At 38.7% G+C, this 19275-nt stretch overlaps 1 protein-coding gene across 1 annotated transcript; it reads left to right on the top strand.

Annotated features, from left to right (window-relative positions):
- Positions 1-3093: 3093 nt before the first annotated feature.
- On the top strand, positions 3094-10236 carry LOC132304734 (uncharacterized mitochondrial protein AtMg00810-like). Its single transcript, XM_059802459.1, has 3 exons — positions 3094-3175; positions 3311-3456; positions 9934-10236. Exons 1-3 carry the CDS (start codon positions 3094-3096, stop codon positions 10234-10236), a joined length of 531 nt encoding a protein of 176 aa, XP_059658442.1.
- The last annotated feature ends 9039 nt before the right edge of the window (positions 10237-19275 follow it).

The raw sequence follows: 19275 nt of genomic DNA, 5'->3' as shown, positions 1-19275 counted from the left end.
AAAATAAATACACAGCATACCCCTTACAGTTTTTTGTTAAGATTTCTTGGATCAGACCAAAATATATTCAACTTTCCCTTTAATTTTTATTCCATACTTGTATATATTCAACTTTTTCTTATTCATTTTATTTCCATAATGGTATACCTTTCTCCTCTATTTATTTAGTTATTCTCTATTGTAATGTACACAGATCAAAGAATAATAAAAGGCAGAGAATTATTAGCTTCACGCTATATTGATTGTCTTTCTCCTTTCTTTATTTTTTTGCTTAGTTTATTATTATTATTATTATTGTACATGGTATCAGAGCATTGATCTAGTGCATCTGTGATTTTCTTTCATTATGTGTTGTTTCTGGTTCTGCATAATCTCTGTGAACTTTTCTTTTCTCATACTACAATGACAACTGAATCCATTGTTACTTTTTCAACTGTGACTGGCACCTTTGGTTTAAGTGGACCAAATCCCAGTTCACCTTTTTATCTCCATTCGTCCGACAGCCCTGGTGTCATCCTAGTTTCTCAACAACTTACAGGCGACAATTATTCAACTTGGCGCCGCGCCATGAGGATGGCATTGTCCGCTAAGAAGAAGTTAGGATTTGTTTATGGCACTGTCACCAAGCCTACCGAATCAGAACCAAACTTTGCTGAATGGGTAATATATAATGATATGGTTCTTTCTTGGTTACTAAATTCAATTTCTCCTCATATTGGAAACAGTGTGATCTACGTTGACACTGCTAAAGAAGTTTGGGATAACCTTGATTGATGATTTTCTCAAGGAAATCTCGCTAGAGTTTTCCAAATCAAGCACTTTATATGTACTCTGCTTCAAGGACAAGCTTCCGTCACGGCTTATTTCACCAAGCTCAAAGCTCTTTGGGATGAACTGGATTCATATAATACAATCCCAAATTGTACTTATGGTTCCTCCAAGGCTATCATGGACTATCAACAATAAGAGCATATCTACCAATTCCTGATGGGCCTCAACGAATCTTATGCTGCCCTTCGCAATCAGATTTTGGCAATGAATTCCTTACCAACTCTAAGCAAGACCTATTATTTGCTTCTTCAAGAAGAGAAACAGAGGGAGTTCCATGTTATTGCACCTTCTCTCAACCTGACTCCACTGTGTTTGCCGTTGCCAAGAGTGATTTCAACCAAGATAAAGATCGTCCTAACGGCAAAGGGAAAGCTCGACCCCTGCCAAAAGTTTGGGCACACCAAGGAAAAATGCTTCAAACTACATGGTTATCCACAAAAGCAAACTAATGCCACCTCTACAAGCACTAACACTACTACAGTACCAACGGTTCAGATTCCTCAATTCACAGCAGAACAATATCAGCAGTTGTTGTCACTTCTTAACAACACTTAACCCACTGTCAACTTCACAGGTAACCTATGTCATCATTCTCAATCAAGATATTTTCCTTGGATTATTGATAATGGTGCTTCTAATCATATTTCTTTTTCTATTGATCTCCTTTCTTAAGTGATGCCAGCCTCTAATAATAAACATGTCCATCTTCCTAATGGCTCTTTTTCACACATCTCACATACTGGGAATGCATGTTTATAAAAAAAAATGTCAATCTTGAAAGTTTTCTTTGTGTTCTAGAATTTACCTTTAACCTTTTGTCTGTTAGCAAAATTACTAAATCCTTAAATTATTCTGTCACTTTTTTTCCCCAAATTTTGCATTCTTTAGGACCTTTCCACGAAACAGACGATTGGACTGGGAAAAGAATATGGTGATCTCTACTATTACCATCCCACTTCATCTCCTATCATTCTTGCTTCCCAACAACAACCAATTTGATTTATGGCATTGGAGATTAGGGCATCCTTCTGCCTTTCGTCTCAGTTTTTTGTCCAAGCATATTAGTGGCAACTCTAGTTGTTCTAATTTACTTTGTCATGTTTGTTCAATTTCTAAGCACACTCTTTTACCTTTTCCCAATAAATATAATCGTTGTGGTGAACCACTTGAATTGATTCATGTTGATATATGGGGTGATTTCTCCACTCCTTCATTATCTGGTGCTCGTTATTTTTTAACCATTGTTGATGATTATTTTCACTGCACATGGCTTTTTCGTATGAAACATAAATCTGAAACTCAATCTTTGTTTAAAAAAATTTATACCATGATTCAAACTCAATTTCACTGACGTATAAAGAATATTAGAAGTGATAATGGTCTTGAATTTCTTTCCATGCATCCATTTTTTAATAAACATGGGATTGTTCACCATATCACTTGTGTTAGGGCTCCTCAACAAAATGGTGTGGCTGAACGCAAACATAGACACCTTCTAAAGGTTGCCCATGCCCTTGGCTTCCAAGCCCACCTCCTTATCAAATTTTGGGGGGAATGTGTCCTTACCGCTATTTACCTCATTAACCATATGCCTTCCCCTTTGCTGTTAGGAAAATCTCCCCATGAGTTACTCTTAAACTATCAACCATCTTATGATCATTTGCGGGTTTTTGGTTGTCTATGCTACGCTCAAAATCTGTCACCTTATAAAAATAAATTTTCTCCTCATGCTGTTAAAGGCATATTCATTGGTTATCCCTTTGCTCAACGAGGATATCGAATTTATGACCTAGAGACGCACAAAATATTTACTAGTCATGATGTTACCTTTCATGAGGCTATGTTTCCCTTTCAGAGTACCACTCCTGCTCATACTCCACCACCTATTGTTTTACCTTTCCTTGCCTGTGACATAAGTGTCAACTCTTCACATACCATCAACCCATAAAAATCCAACACCTCCTTCTGACACATTTGCTCCAGCGCCACATGTCTCTACTCCAGTACCAACTCATCAGTCCTCGCCATCCTCCGACTTACCTCGAGGACTATCATTGCTCTCTGACCACATCTCCTTACTTATTACCAAATCATTATGCATTTCTTAGTTCAGATTGTGCACAATTGCAATATCCCCTTTAAAAATTTATTTCTTATGATTCCTTATCATCTAATCATTTTGCTTACACTGCTACTATTTCTGCTGAGGTTGAACCCATAACCTATGCTCAGGCTTCTTAGCATCCACAGTGGCGTCAGGTTATGGCTGCAGAAATTAATGCTCTTAAACAGAATAATACTCGGACACTCACCCATTTGCCTCATGGTAAAATTCCCATTGACTGTAAGTGGGTATACAAGATTAAGCATCATTCTGATGGTTCAATTGAGCGTTATAAGGCTCATCTCGTTGCCAAATGATATACACAGACTGAAGGCCTTGATTATCATGAAACATTTGCTCCTGTTGCCAAATTAGTTACGGTACAGTGTGCTCTGACAGTTGCAGCAATGAAGCATTGGCCTTTGCATCAGCTTAATGTTAACAATGCTTTTTTACATGGTGATCTCCATGAAGAAGTCTACATGAATCCTCCCGATTTTTATCGCAAAAGGGAGCATCTAGTATGTCTACTTCAAAAATCCATATATGGTCTCAAGCAAGCAAGTCAAAATTGGTTTGAAAATTTTTCTTCTGCTCTTTGCCTTGCTAGGTTCACACAGTCCCACTGTGATTACTCTTTGTTTACATCTACAAAAGGTTCATCAATTACTATTGTTCTAGTATATGTTGACGACATAATAATCACAGGCAATAATGATCATACCATTAAATCTCTCAAAGAATTCCTATACAGTTGGTTTCATATTAAGGATCTTAGCTCATTAAAAACTTTTTTGGGCATTGAAGTTGCTCGCTCAGCCAAAGGGATTTTTTTTGTCTCAACGAAAGTTTGCTCTAGAATCATGCATGATGTTGGTGTCGTTGGTGCAAAGCCTGTTATATGACAGCCCAAGTTTTTCAACTCGGTGCGTCAGTGATGAACCGAAAGATGACCCAATAACGGATCCGAAATGCGAAAGCAAAAGACAAAAAATGGTCTCTAGAGATACAATATGACTCTAAGACGCCAATGTGACCCTCAACGAGGTCACGGAACCCAAAGGAATAAAATGTGGAAGCAACGTTTCAAAAACGAACAAGAATAAACCTAGAGGCAAAAACGTCATTTCTAGCTTAAAAGAGGGTACTACCGAGCACACCATTGAAAAGACAACGAAAAATCAATAAACTTAGACTCAAAATTCACTTGATTCGGAACCTGGATGAAGAATATATGGCTAACGAAAGAAACAGGGGCAAAACGGTCAAAAAGTACCAATCCAAGAACATCTAACCGGTTAGATGACCTATCTAACCGGTTAAAAGGCCAAAAAAAACTTGACCAAAACACTACCCACACTCATCTAACCGGTTACGAAGCCCCTTCTAACCGTTTAGATGTCAAGGAGGCAGAATGGGCAGCAAGAAACCCTAGCAGCAAGGGTTTTTATAGAAAAAATAGAATTTTGAGGCTCTAGGTGACATTTTCTGGAAAAACACAAAGAAGAAACCCCCCTCAAAATTGAGTTTTCTACATTAATTTTTGAGAGAAATCGAAAAAAAACTCACTGTAAAATGCCTAAAATGCCCCTCCATGAAATCAGGTCATGAAGGTCTAAAAAGCTGCTAAATGCAAAACTGAAAGCTGAACTTTGCGATGGATTTCCGGCACCAAGATGACATTTTCTGGAAAAACACAAAAAGGAAACCCCCCCTAAAATCACATTTTCTAAGTGATCGGTTGGTCAATTAACATCAACCTTCGCAATAGCACGAATCATTGTAAAATAGGGCTATTGGTCGGGTAAGTCGAACCACTGGGACTGCGCTAGTCTATGGCAACCTAAGAGTCTAGAATTGTTCTTAGAATGATAAGGGGTAATAAGGGTTTGTTTGATTGGTTTGTCACTAAGCTAGTAATTGAAGTGCATAAAACAATAAATTGAAGGGGATTAAAAGAGAAGATTTAGAGAAGAAAGTCTAGGGAAGTGAGTCCACTCCAAACCTCTACACAAGCTAATTATATGATTAATTTGGGGAATTAATGTAGAAATGACCTTGATATATAATAATACATGACTACTATAATATCTTCAAGAAATTCAATTAATTAAAGAGTAAGAACAACCTATCAAAGCTTCACATGGTTGAGTTACCTAAACTAAGATGCAACCCTAGACATGCTCACTAAGCTAGAGATTGTCAAACAATTAATCAATTGGTGGAAGCACATGGTATCAAGTCACAAGATTAACTCATCAAAAGAAATTCTTAAGCTATGGATTAACAAGCTACTCAAAACCATGCCATTAAAACCGTTCCATAATCTTAGTTCCATTGTCACTATGAAACTATAAGCCATACAACTATGAGATTAAATAATCTAAGACAAGAGTATGTAAATCAACATAGTCATTCAAACATTCAAAATCTTCATTACAATTTGTAACATGCTCTAGACCATGGAACTAGCCAAATATACATTTCATTCCCCAAAATAAATCAAAAACTAGACATGCTTACAAGGTAGAGCTTCATCACCTCCCTAGATGGAGGTTTAGTTACCCATTGATGCACTAGAGGAAGGAGGAATCAAAGCCTTGACCTCCATTTTCGAGCTCCCCTCTTCTAGCTCCAAGAACACACCTTTCTTGCTCTCTTCTCTCTCCTCTAATCTTCTAAAATGAATCTCAATCATATTGTGTGGCTTCCCTCTCTTATCTTCTAGAGATAAGGCTCTAGAAACCCCCACCAACCAACATTTCCAACCAACCATTAAAGAGGGAAATTAGAATTGAGGAACCCAAGATGCAAGTGGCTGAAAATGGGCCATTTCCGGATGCAATTCTGCCCTAAGTTCGAGCACTCGAAATAAGGGCTCGAGCACTCGAAATTGGAGCAGAATGCTCCATTCTTGCCTTGCTCCGCCCAGACCTACTTCGGTTAAACAGCCATAACTTTGCGCTCCGAACTCCGAATGATGAACCGTTTGAAGATTTAGAAAGCTAATTCAGAGCTCTAAATATTTCATGTTTTAGTGGAGATCCAATTCTCAAGGATGGTTGGTCGAAAATGAAGATCAAGGCAGAATTTCATTGCTGCCAGGCAGTTCTGTGCACCTCTGGTAACAAGGCCATAACTCTCTGCTCCGAGCTCCGAATGACAAACCGTTTGAAGATTTAGAAAGCTAATTCAGAGCTCTAAATCTTTCATGTTATGAGGGAAGTCCAGTTCTCGATTTTGGAAGGTCAAAATGGCGAGCAAAGCCCAGGTTCTACTGCTGCCAGAATTCAGCATTGGCACCTTTTGTTGCTCAAGATTCCACAAGGCCTTATTCTTGTTCCATTTTGGCCAATGAACCTGAAAATGCATAAAAACATAGAAATGAAGATAATCTACATAAATTAACATACAACGGACTTTACTAATGCAATTTAGGGTGCTTGAATATACAATATTCGGCGCTTATCACTAAGTGACTATATGGAGACCGGAATTTATTTCCCAAAGGAAATTCCCAAAATTCCCTTAAGCAAGATTATGCAATAAAGATACAAAATGAGTCCGTAGGAAGCTCAAATCACCAAGGATGAGGTTTTTCTTGAAAACGATCATGCACGCAAACGTAACTTACCTATTTGGACGCGCTACAATGGTCCATGGCTCAAAAATATGGCCGATACAAAATAGGACCTCCCAACGGCCAAAATGACAAAAATGAAGTTTGGAATGAAAACTTGGAATCCAAAATTTTGAAATGACTTCAAAATACCGTTTGGCCTTTGGCCACACCTCATACATGTTAAATGAATTCTAGATAACAAATTTCATACACAATACACGCTCCGGTGCAAAATAGCATACTAAAACACATGAATTTTCATATAATCTCATTAAAGGCAAAAATCAACATCCATGACATAAATGTGATTCTAAAAGAAGTTTGGCCCTTAGCCTCATGTCATATACATAAAATGAGAATCAAAAGTGTGCTTATGCACATATTACAAGTTTAGAATCAAATATACACATTTGACAAATAAGACTACAATTGGCATTCCGAGCCAACCTTCACAAAAATGGAAGTCTCCAAGTCCTTAAACCATCCAAGCATAATGAAAACCTCAACTTTGATTCTTGTATCTGAAAAATGTCCTCACTACATGGGTGAGTAACATAAAGTTACTCATAGGAAATGAGCATACATTGACCTACGTTTTACAAGTTTGCATGATTTAATTATTGTGATTCATTCCACCTAACGTCTATGTCAAAGGTGAGACTCAGGGAGTATCCTAGCTACCTAAGATCATTTCTACCATCAATCGCCTCATTCATGCAATTTTAACAATATAGGGTCATACTTACACAAAGCAACAACATAGGAGTATGCTTACACAAAGCAATAACATATAGATTCTCAAGGTTATCAACTTGAAGTCTAAAATGCAACATCAACTAAATATAACAATTTAGCATAATTAGAATATCTAATACCACACATCAAGACATAAATTCTCTAGATTATCGACTAGAAGTCTAAAAGTGTGAAATCAACTAAATATATCAATTTAGTATGGATGTACTTAATAACATCAAATCGCCAATAACCAAAACCACAAGTCACAATTAAGCATTGGTTGTCAACTTGGAATTGAATGCGAAATCAATTAGTAGAAGACTTGGACATCACGTCTTGGATTTTCGCCGAGAACAAAATGGTTGTTCCGGGCACTAACGTGCAGGGAAAACCACCCTAAGTGCGTACTATCTCAATTGGGGAGAACTCATACCTCCCGCACTAAAGCCGAACTTTAGCCATATCACATGTAACAACAACAATGTCCCAAGACTCCAAAATAAACCAAATAAGTTTATAACTTATACATATTACTGCTACATAGTAACAAGCTAGCAATATAACTCTCAATTATGCATAATAAGCATTTCATATCCATAATGCTATGAAATCACAAGCCAACAATATATTCATATTAGAAACATACTCTCATGAATATAAATTTAACAACAATGCTCTTCAATGCATATAACACAATCAAGTGAATACATCACAAGTCTAAATCCATGCTCTTAAAATAGAAACAACTTCTAAAACATGATTAGATCCATGGATAAACAAGATAGAATTTAATTACATCAAATAATTAAACTCTCTAGATTTCAAATCATTTCCAAATGGCCTCAATTTAATATATGATAAAAGACATATCATGGTCATTACATATATTCACATAAAAGCTTAATTAGGCCCATGAAACCACAAAATAGATTTTAATTAATTCTCTTAATTAAATTCTCTAGATTTCCAAACTCAACCAAATGTTCTCAAATTAAAGTATGTTAAAGAACATGCCATGACTTAATTTAAAAGCATATTATAACTCAATTTCATGCAAGGTACGGCCATGAATTTTAATCTTTTACAAAAGATAAATATTAATTGAAAAGAGCAATTCTTATTTAATTAATCCCAATTTAATATATGTTAACCAACATATTAAAACAAGAGTTTCTACCATACCACAATTCAAATCCAAATTTCTCATCATCATGAAAATTAAATCTTATACAAAGAATTAAATATTTCAAATTTTCTAGATTTGATACAAGGCATGCATATATGTTATATAATCATGGAAAACACACAATGCAACACACAAATAATCCTAAAACATTCCCTACCTCAATTTGAGATGAAAATCTCAAAAGCCCACCGAAAAAAAAGTGCTCCAAATCCGACGATACCGAAGGTTTTTGTCGGGGACAACACAATCTACATGAACCCACAAGAAGCCCCATCAAAATCACAACTTGACTTCAAACCCAAACTCAAGAAATAGCCAAAACTGAATTCTAATAAGGGGGAATGGTAAAGCACGTCGAGGGGAACAATAAACGTAAAGGCCGAAGGATTTCTACCAAGGAAATCAAGTGGAGGAGAAGGAGAAAGGGTGGCAACCAAGGAGTTCCCATGGCTGCCGGCCAAGAGCTGGAGAAGATGAGTGAAAAAGTGATTTTTCACTTTAGGGCATCCTATTTATAGTAAGTCTCAAAAAGTGCCTTGAAAGGGCCCCACCGGGTCCGGAAAAGTGGGTTTTGAGTAAACGCACTCAAACAGAAAAACTCTGTGAATGAAAAAGATTTGAAATGAGAAAATATGAATAACGAAAGAAACGACGTCAAAAACTGAGTCTCGAGGAGAAAGTTATGCCCCGAACAAGTTCGGCGGCAACCGGGTCCAAAAACTCTGAAACTGGAGAAAAATGACCAGAAGGAATTTTCAAGAGTCCATGACTCGACGAAATGTTAAAATGAATCCCGTACGAGGATCCAGGCTCCAGACGAGACATTTTGCAATAACTTTCGTTAATTACACAATGGCCCCTCAAAAAAGTTAAAACTACACAACTGGCCCAGAATGAAAATATTTTCCAAAAATATTTTCTTAAAAACCCCTGAAATAAAATATTTTCAAAAGATATTTATGAAAAACACCCCAAGAAAAGAAAATAATTTCAAAGAACTATGCATCCATGCCCCTACGGACACCGGGAGCAACCAGAGTACTTTTTTACAAAAGTAAAGATACGTATTTTATGGAAACCACTTAGAATGAAGATATGTGAAGCCAAAAACTAACTCCGAATACAAGAAGTGAGGTTATGCCAATAAAGTGACAAACGGGGAAAAGACAAAAGAGGGAAAAGGACGAAATAGGGAAAAGGACGAAAAGTGAATAGTGTCGAAAAATAAAAAATGTGGAAATGACTCGGTCCTCAAAGGAAGTTGTCAATCCAAAGAAAAGAGTCTTGGAAATCACTCCAGAGCACTCGAGACGACACTAATCGACAAGAAATCAAACTCAGAAGGGAAAAGACAACGGAAAAAATTTATCCGAAAAATCCGGATCATTACATGTTGATTTTCCTATAATACAAAATCTAAAACTTACACCTGATGATGGTGATTTATTGAAGGATCCTAGCCAATATAGACGTTTAGTAGGTCCTCTTATCTATCTCACTATCACTAAGCCAGATATAGTCTACTCAGTTCAGATTCTCTGTCAATTTATGTCCAAGCCTCGCCAACCCCATCTCAACACTGCATATCAGGTTTTGGCTTATATGAAATCTGCTCTTGGCAAGGGTATAATATTGCCTTCAGATCAATGCCTTCAACTTGAAGGCTACTGTGATTCTGATAGGGGTGCTTGTCCAACCACCCGTCGTTCCGTCACTGGTTATTGTGTTTTTCTTGGTAACAGTCCTATTTCATAGAAAAGCAAGAAACAGTCTACAGTTTTTAGATCTTCTGTTGAAGCAGAATATAGAGCAATGGCGTCTATTACATGTGAATTAATTTGGTTACAATGGCTTCTCAAAAATCTAGGCATTCTTCACAAACATCCTATGCGGTTATATTATGATAACAAAACAGTTCTTTATATAGCTACCCATACAGTTTTCCATGAGCGTACTAAGCATATGAAGTTGGATTGCCACCTCATTCATGAAAAGATTCAAGCTGGATTGATCTAAACTTCTCATATCAGTTCCGTTAACCAAATAGCTGACATTTTCACTAAAGCTCTTGGGAAGGGTCAATACCGACATCCATGTGGCAAGTTGGGCATTTACGATATTCATGCTCCAACTTGAGGGAGAGTGTTAAGATTTCGTGGATCAAACCAGAATATATTCAACTTTCCCTTTTATTTTTAGTCCATACTCGTATATATTCAACTTTTTCTTATTCATTTTATTTCCATAATGGTATACCTTCCTCCCCTATTCATTCAGTTCTTCTCTATTGTAATATATACAGATCAGAGAATAATAAAAGGCAAAGAGTTATTAGCTTCACGCTATATTGATTGTCTTTCTCATTTCTTTATTTTTTGCTTAGTTGATTATTATTATTATTTTACACTTTTTGAATAAGGTTCAGTTACTAATATGTTTACTTCCAAAAGATTAATAGATGGGACTTTAACAAAAAAAAAAAATTTAGTAGATACGAGATTAATCATTAATTTACAATTACACTCAACATTTGCATTCGAATATTCATTGATTTAATGATTTTAAACTATTATTGAAGATACCAAAAATGGATTGGGCGGGTACGACCCATATCACTAAAGACTAGATCAGGAAAGAACACTTAGCCCGATCAGATGACCACCCATCAAGCCCAACATCCATTGAGACAATCTAAAAGCCCATTCTCAAAGCAAAGGAAAAAAACAGGTGACCGAGAGGAGCCCAAAGATCGGTCCAACATGGAAGATTAAAAGGGAAGCTTCTAGAACAACTGTAAAAGTCTATAAATAGAATGAAAAAAGAGAGAAAAGGGGTTGAGATATTTTGAAGTGTAAAGACTTATCTTTCCAAATGAAGAGAGTTTGTTCATTGTAACTTCAATGGCGCCGTCTGTGGGAACTGAAGGAAAGATTCAGTTGATCCTCGAGTACGCTACAAGCAGATTGATCATTCTTTCGGAGGATCTGCAAGTAGATTGATCATTTTTTTGGAGGATTAGGATTGATCTGCAAAGTTAAAGCTTGATTTCTAGAAATTGGACTTAGACTTAAGAAGATCGTGATCTGTTTGCAGAGGTTTGATCCTGATTAACGAAGGCCAGATCTAATGAATTCACGGCGAAAAAAATTCAGATCTAGCCGACGGAGGTTAGAATTTGGCCAGGCAAAGGCCAGATCTGGTTCATTCACGGTAGTAGAGTTCGGATCTAATTAAGATCTCTCGGTTGATGACTTTACTCCAATTAGGAACGATGATAGAAGGTGAGAGTTCTTATCCACAAGAAAATGAACAACACGCAAAGTTTGACGAATTGATGAGTATGATTGAGGCTCTAAGAAGAGAAAATGCGGATTTGAGAACTGGAATGGAGAGGCTAGAAATTTCGGTTATTCTACGACCGTCTTTGGCAGGAGAAAGAATTCTATAGCCAAATGATGTTCACCAGGGCGAATAAGAAGGAAACGTTCACCTGGATCTGCATTGCGAAGAGTTCAGGCTAGAAGATTTTTTGCCAAATGTCCATCATGTGGAAGATCGAGAAGGATTTGTCCATCTGGATTTGCATCGCGAAAGGATCAGGCAAGAAGAAACTATGGAGATCGATCCGCGTCGTGAAAGGATCAAGCGAGAAGAGGCCATAAAGTTTGATCATAATAAGGCTATGCCATCATGGCAGAAGGAGTCAACTGAAGAAAGGACGGTTAATCCAATCTACCGTCCGTTAATGGCCACATATGACTACAGGAGTTTAGGCAAGAAATCTGTTAAGCAAAAGATACTCCCGAAGGAAAATGAAGCCTTCCGTTTGGCAACTCGAACTATCGATTTATAGATGAGATCTTGAATGCTCCAAATCCAAGAAAATTCTCCATGCCAATTTTTACTTTGTTCGATGGAATGAGTGATCCGATCGAAGATGTTTATCACATTCAGCTGAAAATGGCTCTAAATACAGAAAATGATCCTCTAATGTGTAAAGTTTTTCCTACGAGCCTAACTGGACCGGTGCTCAACTGGTTCAAGAACTTGGCAAGAGGATCAGTGGAAAGCTTCCGGAACCTATGCGACAGATTTATAAGCTAATATTATGAAAACAAATGGTCGGCTAAGGATATATCAAGTCTGTTTACAATGAAACATTTGGAAGGCGAACGTCTCTAAACTTTTCTCACAAGGTTCAACCTAGAAAAAGAACATGGTAACAAAGTGCCATCCATCCACGGCGGTTCAAGCATTCAAACTGGCCATAAACCGAGGGACACCATTCCACACAAATCTAGTGGTGAATACACCGACGACCATGGATGAGCTGAACTAGAGAACTGATGGTTTTGTGTGCTTGGAGGAAGAGGAAGCTGTCAACACAAGGAAGACATCTATGGTCGCAATGAAAGAGAAAACCATAACGAAGATCAGATAAAAACAAGTTGTGCCACAGCATCCGACCCCCTGGAAAGCAGAAAAGAGGCCTAGGGAGGAAGAATCGATCACTTCACTCAAAGTCCACCTGGCGATATTGTTCCAAGAAAATAAAGATAAGTTTCTCCCTCCCCTACCGATCAGACAACCACTTGAACAAAGAGATTAATCCAAACATTATGCTTTTCATAGTGATTTTGGACATCTGACTAATGAATCCAGGAATTTAAGAAGACAAGTGGAGATGCTGATAGCAAAGGGAGAGTTTGCTGGTTACATTCAAGGACAAGCAGTAGAGTAGAATTGACCGGCTGAGCAAGTGAAAAGAAATAAGAAACCGAACTATCATAACGCTTATCATAACGCTCAGCCTGTTCGTATAATAAATGCAATTCATAACCGGCCTGAGCTGACCGAAGAGTCAGAGAAACTGCTCCGAATACGTCTTCGTCAAGCACAAATGAAGAAGAGGATAGGTAGTATAAACGTTCTGCACCAGCAAAACAACTCAGTTCAAATAAGGTTCGACAGAACGAATCTGTTGCGAGTTCAAATCCCTAATGAAGATCCCATGGTCATTAGCCTGATAGTAGCAGAATGCTTGGTTCAAAGAGTCTTAATTGATCTTGGGAGCAGCACGAATGTCATGACAAGAGTAACGTTTGACCGGTTCGAGATTAAATCGGAAAAGCTTAAACCCACAGGAAAACTACTGTTAAGATTCGATGGGAAGCGGGTGGAGCCTATCGGTATGGTCGAGTTGCCAGTACTTGCTGCCAAGAGAGAATTGATAGAAAGCTTTGTGGTCATTAAGATTCACCCATCTTATAATCTCTTGATGGGAAGAGGGTGGATTCACAGAGTCCAAGGTGTCCCATCGACTTTGCATCAGGTAATGAGATGCTTAAGTCCAGATGGGAGCAAAGTGATTGATATACATGGGGACCAGGTAGTAGCCAAGGAGTGTTACTTTGTAACTCTAAAAGCCAACGGGAAGGGAAAAGCGCCCGTCCGATCTGAGAGCCCAATATAGTAATTACAAAGGCCTCCACACAAGGGGGTTGGGGAGGAGGAAGAACCTTTGGCCCTTACTGAAGAACCTCTCATGGATGTGTAGATTGATCCTCTAAGACCAGACAGAACTGCAAGAGTAGGGTTAAGGCTTGTAGAGGATGAGGAATGGCAATTAGTTAATTTCTTGTCTAAAAACGCAGATGTGTTTGTCTAGAGCCATTTAGACATGCCAGGAATTGATCCCTCTATGTCTTTTTATTCTCTCAATGTAGATACAAACATCAATCCTGTAAGACAGAAGCAGATGAGGTTCGTCCCAGAGCGCAATCAAATCATAGCTGATGAAATTGATAGATTGCTGGAGGCAGGGTTCATCAGAGAAGTTCAGTACCCATCTTGGCTCTCAAACGTGGTTGTAGTGCAAAAGAAGAATGGGAAATGGAGAGTGTGTATTGATTTCACTAACCTGAACAAAGCTTGTACAAATGATAGTTTCCCTTTACCAAAGATTGATCAAATAGTGGATGCCACTACTAGGTATGAATGACTAACCTTTCTGGATGCTTACTCAGGTTATAATCAAATTCCTATGGATCCGAACGATGAGGAAAAAACTTCTTCTGTAACCGAACGAGGGATCTATTGCTACAAGGTCATGCCGTTCGGACTGAAGAATGCTAAGGCCACTTACCAAAGGTTGGTTTATAGGATTTTCAAAAGTCAAATGGGCAAAATTATAAAAGCCTATATTGATGACATGGTAGTAAAAAGTAAAAGGAAGGACCAGCATTTGCAACACTTGCAAGATGTGTTTGAGGTGTTGAGAAAGTACGACATAAAGCTTAACCCAACCAAATGTTCGTTCGACGTAGGTTCTGGGCAGTTTCTAGGGCATGTGGTCAATAACAGAGGGATTAAAGTTAGCCTAGCCCAAGCCGAAGCTCTGATTAAAAATGCAGAACCGAGAACAATTAAGTAGGTACAGGTAGTCACCGGATGAATAATAGCACTAAGTCAATTAATTTTTAAGTTATCAAATCGCTACAAATCGTTCTTCGACATAATAAGACGCCATGGGAGGCAAGCCTGGGGGGATAAGCAATGACAGGCACTGACCAAGTTGAAAGAGTATATGCAGAACCCTTCAGTCTTATCTGCCCTAAAACCAGGTGAAAAACTTTTCATGTATCTTGGCGTGTCGAGCATTGCAACAAGTGCCATTTTGGTATGAAATGAAAAGAGAAAACAATTCCCAGTGTTCTACGTTAGTTAAACAATGGCCGAACCAGAAAGAAGGTATTCAAAGGCTGAACAAGTGATTCTAACATTGGTGAATGCAAAGAGGAAAGTCAGGCACTATTTTGAATCCCATCCTATCGCCGTTCTTACCACCTTTCCTATAAGAGTAATCCTGCATAAGCTAGATTTGTCGGGAAGAATGACAAAGTCGACCATTGAGCTGAGCTCATTCGATATAACGTATGAACCCAAACGGCCATAAAAGGACAAGCGGTGGCCGATTTCCTGCTTGAATATGATGTAAAAGATATTGAAGAAGACCTCGGAAGTTCATCATAAAAGCTTTTCGTTGATGGTTTTTCAAATCAAATGGGGGCAGGAGTACGGATCAAACTGCAAACCCCAGAAGGTACCACACTGTGTCAAGCGATCAGACTTGAGTTCAGAGCAACTAATAATGAAGCAGAGTATGAAGCATTACTGGTAGGACTGAGGTTGGCCAAAGAATTAAAGGTCAAAAGTAGAGCTACTTTTGGCAATTCGCAGTTGATCATTAGGCAGGTGACTGGGGAGTATGGTATCAAAGATAAGACAATGAAGACATATCGTTCTGCCGTTATGCATGAAGCAAAAAAGCTTTGATCAAATCAAATTCATCCAATTGCCAAGAGAATATAATGAGGATGCCGATCGGCTAGCCTGTAGTGTGTCAAGTTCCGGAGAGACACTGGCAAGAATGATTCCGGTTGATGTGTTATGTCAACCCTCAACCTTTGAAGAACCACTTGGCTCGGATCCTCGGCAAGTAAATGTCATACCGTATGAGCCAAGCTGGATTGATCCAATCATGATTTTCATACGAGATGGTGTGTTGCCCGAGCAGAAAGACGAGGCAAGGAAAATCAGATCAAATGCTGCAAAATATGCCATTCTCCATAATCAATTGTATATGAGGTCTTTCTCGAGTCCATATTTGAAGTGTGCTACCTCCTCAAAGGTTGGGCAGATACTGCGAGCTATCCATGAGAATGTATGTGGCAATCACTCAGGAAGAAGATCTTTGGCGCATAAAGCAATGACGCAAGGATATTTTTGGCCAAACATGTTACGGGTTACAGAAGAATTCTCTAGAAGATGCAATAAGTGCCAAAGGTTCGGACCACCGATCCACTAACCACCTAAAGATTTGCATATAATGGCCAAACCATGGCCTTTTGTGTGTGCAATAGGGGATGGATGTGGTTGGCCCTCTGCCAAAGGCGAGATCACAGAACAAATACGTTTTGCTTGCAACAGATTATTTTACCAAATGGGTAGAAGCCGAACCATATCCTAGTGTAACTCAGACTCAAGTAAGACGCTTCATCTAGAGCAATATCATTTGTCGTTTTGGTGTGCCGAGATTGATTGTTATGAACAAATGGAACCAATCTGGACAGTAAGCAAGTAAGAAACCTGCTAGAAGAGTATGGAATCAATCAAAAGTTGGCAGCGGTTAGCCATCCGTAGGTGAACGGTCAAACCGAAATCACAAACAGAATAATCTTTACTTATATCAAGAAGAAGCTTAAGGACAAGAAGGGTAAATAGTTGGACGAGCTTCTGAATGTCTTGTGGGCTTATAGAACAACCCCTAGACAACCAACTGGCGAAAACCCATTCGCTATGGCGTACGGCACTGAGGCAGTAATATCGATTGAGCATTTAGTTCTGACTCTTCAAAGTTTGGCATGTGATCAAGAGCAGAACGACAATATGTTAAAATTTAACCTTGATTTGCTAGAGAAAAAAAGAAAAAGAAAAGAGATACAGCAGCAATAAGACTCGCTTCTTATCAGCAAACACTTATGAATAGTCACAACAAAAAGGTGAAGCATGGAGATTTTGCACCTGGTGATTTAGTTCTGAAAAAGAAGGTAGGAATCGTCAAAAAGATGATGTCACCCTGGGAAGGTCCATACAGAGTTGTAGAAGCCATAGGAAGGGGGGTATACAATCTATAGACCATGGCTGGAAGATTGGTCAATAAACCATGGAACGCCACATCTCAAAAAAGGTATTACCAGTAGAATAAGATTGCAAGATTAAATTCCATTCTGCACGATGTTCAATTGTGCTTATATGAATGTGTTGATCCATCGAGATTTATAAAAAGAGTTCATTTTGTTTCAAAAATTCATTGAGCAAAAAACACTTAGTAAAAGACAAGTGGCAAATGACATTATGAGCCGAATGCCAAAAACTTGTACAAAAATAAAAAGTCTAGTGGCAAGTGGCATTCTAGCCGAGTGCCAAACACTTAACCAAGTAAGTGGCAAATGGCACTATGAGCTGAACGCTAAAAACTTACACAAAAATAAAAAGTTTAGTGGCAAGTGGCATTCTAGCCGAACGCCAAAAACTTGCACAAAAATAAAAAGTCTAGTGGCAAGTGGCATCCTAGCTGAGCGCCAAGCACTTAACCAAATAAGTGGCAAAAGGCACTATTAGCCGAACGACAAATACTTGCACAAAATGAAAAGTCAAATGGCACTATGAGCCGAATGCCAAACACCGAGCAAAATTAAAATTATCATTCCAATTCAAATACAAGCCGAAATAAGAGCATTTGGCAAGATTAAATTATCATTCCACTCATCATTACAAAATAGTTCTGGGTATACAAAAAGTGATATCAAAATGAAATGAAACGAGTACAAAGGTCAGCAGAACTCTAATTTATCATTTCTTCTCCTGTTGCCGATCCATTGCCCATTCCACCATCATTGGCTGCCTCATCATCTCCGGCTGGTCCATTGTCACCTTCCCCATCATTGATCATTTCCTCGTCTCTTGATGGAGAGTCAAGATAAATGACCTCCTCAGTTGGCAGAGCTCTATCAGTGGTTACAATGGCAGGAGGAACAATAGTAGTGATGGGAGATATACTCAGAGGCGAACAAGTGGGATGACCTCAGATGTTGCAATCTCATTGCACTCTATGAATATATATTCGGCAGGGTCAGGAAGTAGATCGGTGCAAACGTTCGGCAGGTCAATCTTTAAAAATTCGTCAACATCAACTGGACCTGTATAGGAGCTCGTTTGACCTTCAGGAGGGGAACGATCAATAAAACCATCTCTGTACCCCTCAGCATATCTGAGAGCCCCAATCTGAGAAAAGCAAGCATGAAGAGCCTTCATGCCACCATCAACTCTGCCTATAACATTTAGCAGAGCGGTGCGCTCGTTCGAACATTTCTCTTCAAAAACAGAACGGGTTAGCTGCTCAGAAACAAAAGAGTGCTGCAGGTTTCCCTTCTCGACCTTCAGCACATCTCTCTCAGTTTACATAACGTTTCTTTCCGTCTTCAAGACGTCCATCTCATCATGAAGAGAGTCCCACTTGTTCTTTAGAGCATCTTTTTCAACCTTCAAAGCATCTAGTTCTCTCTGATTCAGCTAGCTTAACCAACAGTTCTGTATTTTTGGCCTCTGCTATGGCCATACCCTTAACAGATCTGTCAAGTCCAAGGGAGAGGGCTTTAACTCTCTTATTTGCCAATTCAAGATTCCTTTGAAAAGTGATCATCCTGAACAAAGTCTACATAAAGACACAAGCATTCTGATACAATTAGTACATGTATGAGAAGATCTGAATGAGAAAAGATGAATGAAAGTTTGTCTAAAAGGCAGAAAAGAGCTACCTCAACAGCAACTGCGAGAAAGCAGTTGAACATTTCATTAAAGGACGTCTTTTTCTGGGTATTTAGGTTCTGTGGGGTCCAAATGCCCTTGTAGAAAGCAAATAAAGTGGCAGCATCCTTGAGCACAGTGTCTTTAGGAGCCACAATCGACCCATCTTCCTGTTTGAGTAGAGGATGCCATGGAACAACTGCTGGGGAGGAAACAGAAGTTCTAACCGCTTCACCTTCTGGAATGGACACCTGTGATAAAGGGAGAGTGGTGGTAACCCTGTAAGTCCTGGCCCTTCGAGCTGAAGAAAGGTCACTTTGGTTTGACCCACCCTCAGGCTGAGGTCTCTTACCTATGCTTTTTTCCGAAGCAGCTGTTCGGACAGGATCATATCCCTCAGTGTTCAGAGCAGTAGGTGGAGAAACC

This window comes from Cornus florida, unplaced genomic scaffold (assembly GCF_030987335.1).
Source record: "Cornus florida cultivar Cherokee Brave unplaced genomic scaffold, ASM3098733v1 CherokeeBrave_3.0.0_Hap2_Chr04, whole genome shotgun sequence".
NCBI classification, from domain to species: domain Eukaryota; kingdom Viridiplantae; phylum Streptophyta; class Magnoliopsida; order Cornales; family Cornaceae; genus Cornus; species Cornus florida.
Note: the sequence above shows the minus strand (reverse complement) of the source record. Positions and strands in the feature narration are given on the sequence as shown.

Coding starts and splice junctions, on each gene's coding strand:
- LOC132304734 (XM_059802459.1), top strand. CDS start 3,094: ATGGCTGCAGAAATTAATGCTCTTAAACAGAATAATACTCGGACACTC. Junction 3,176..3,310: donor TGGTAAAATTCCCATTGACT/GTAAGTGGGTAT, acceptor TTGCCAAATTAG/TTACGGTACAGTGTGCTCTG. Junction 3,457..9,933: donor ATCGCAAAAGGGAGCATCTA/GTATGTCTACTT, acceptor GATTTATTGAAG/GATCCTAGCCAATATAGACG.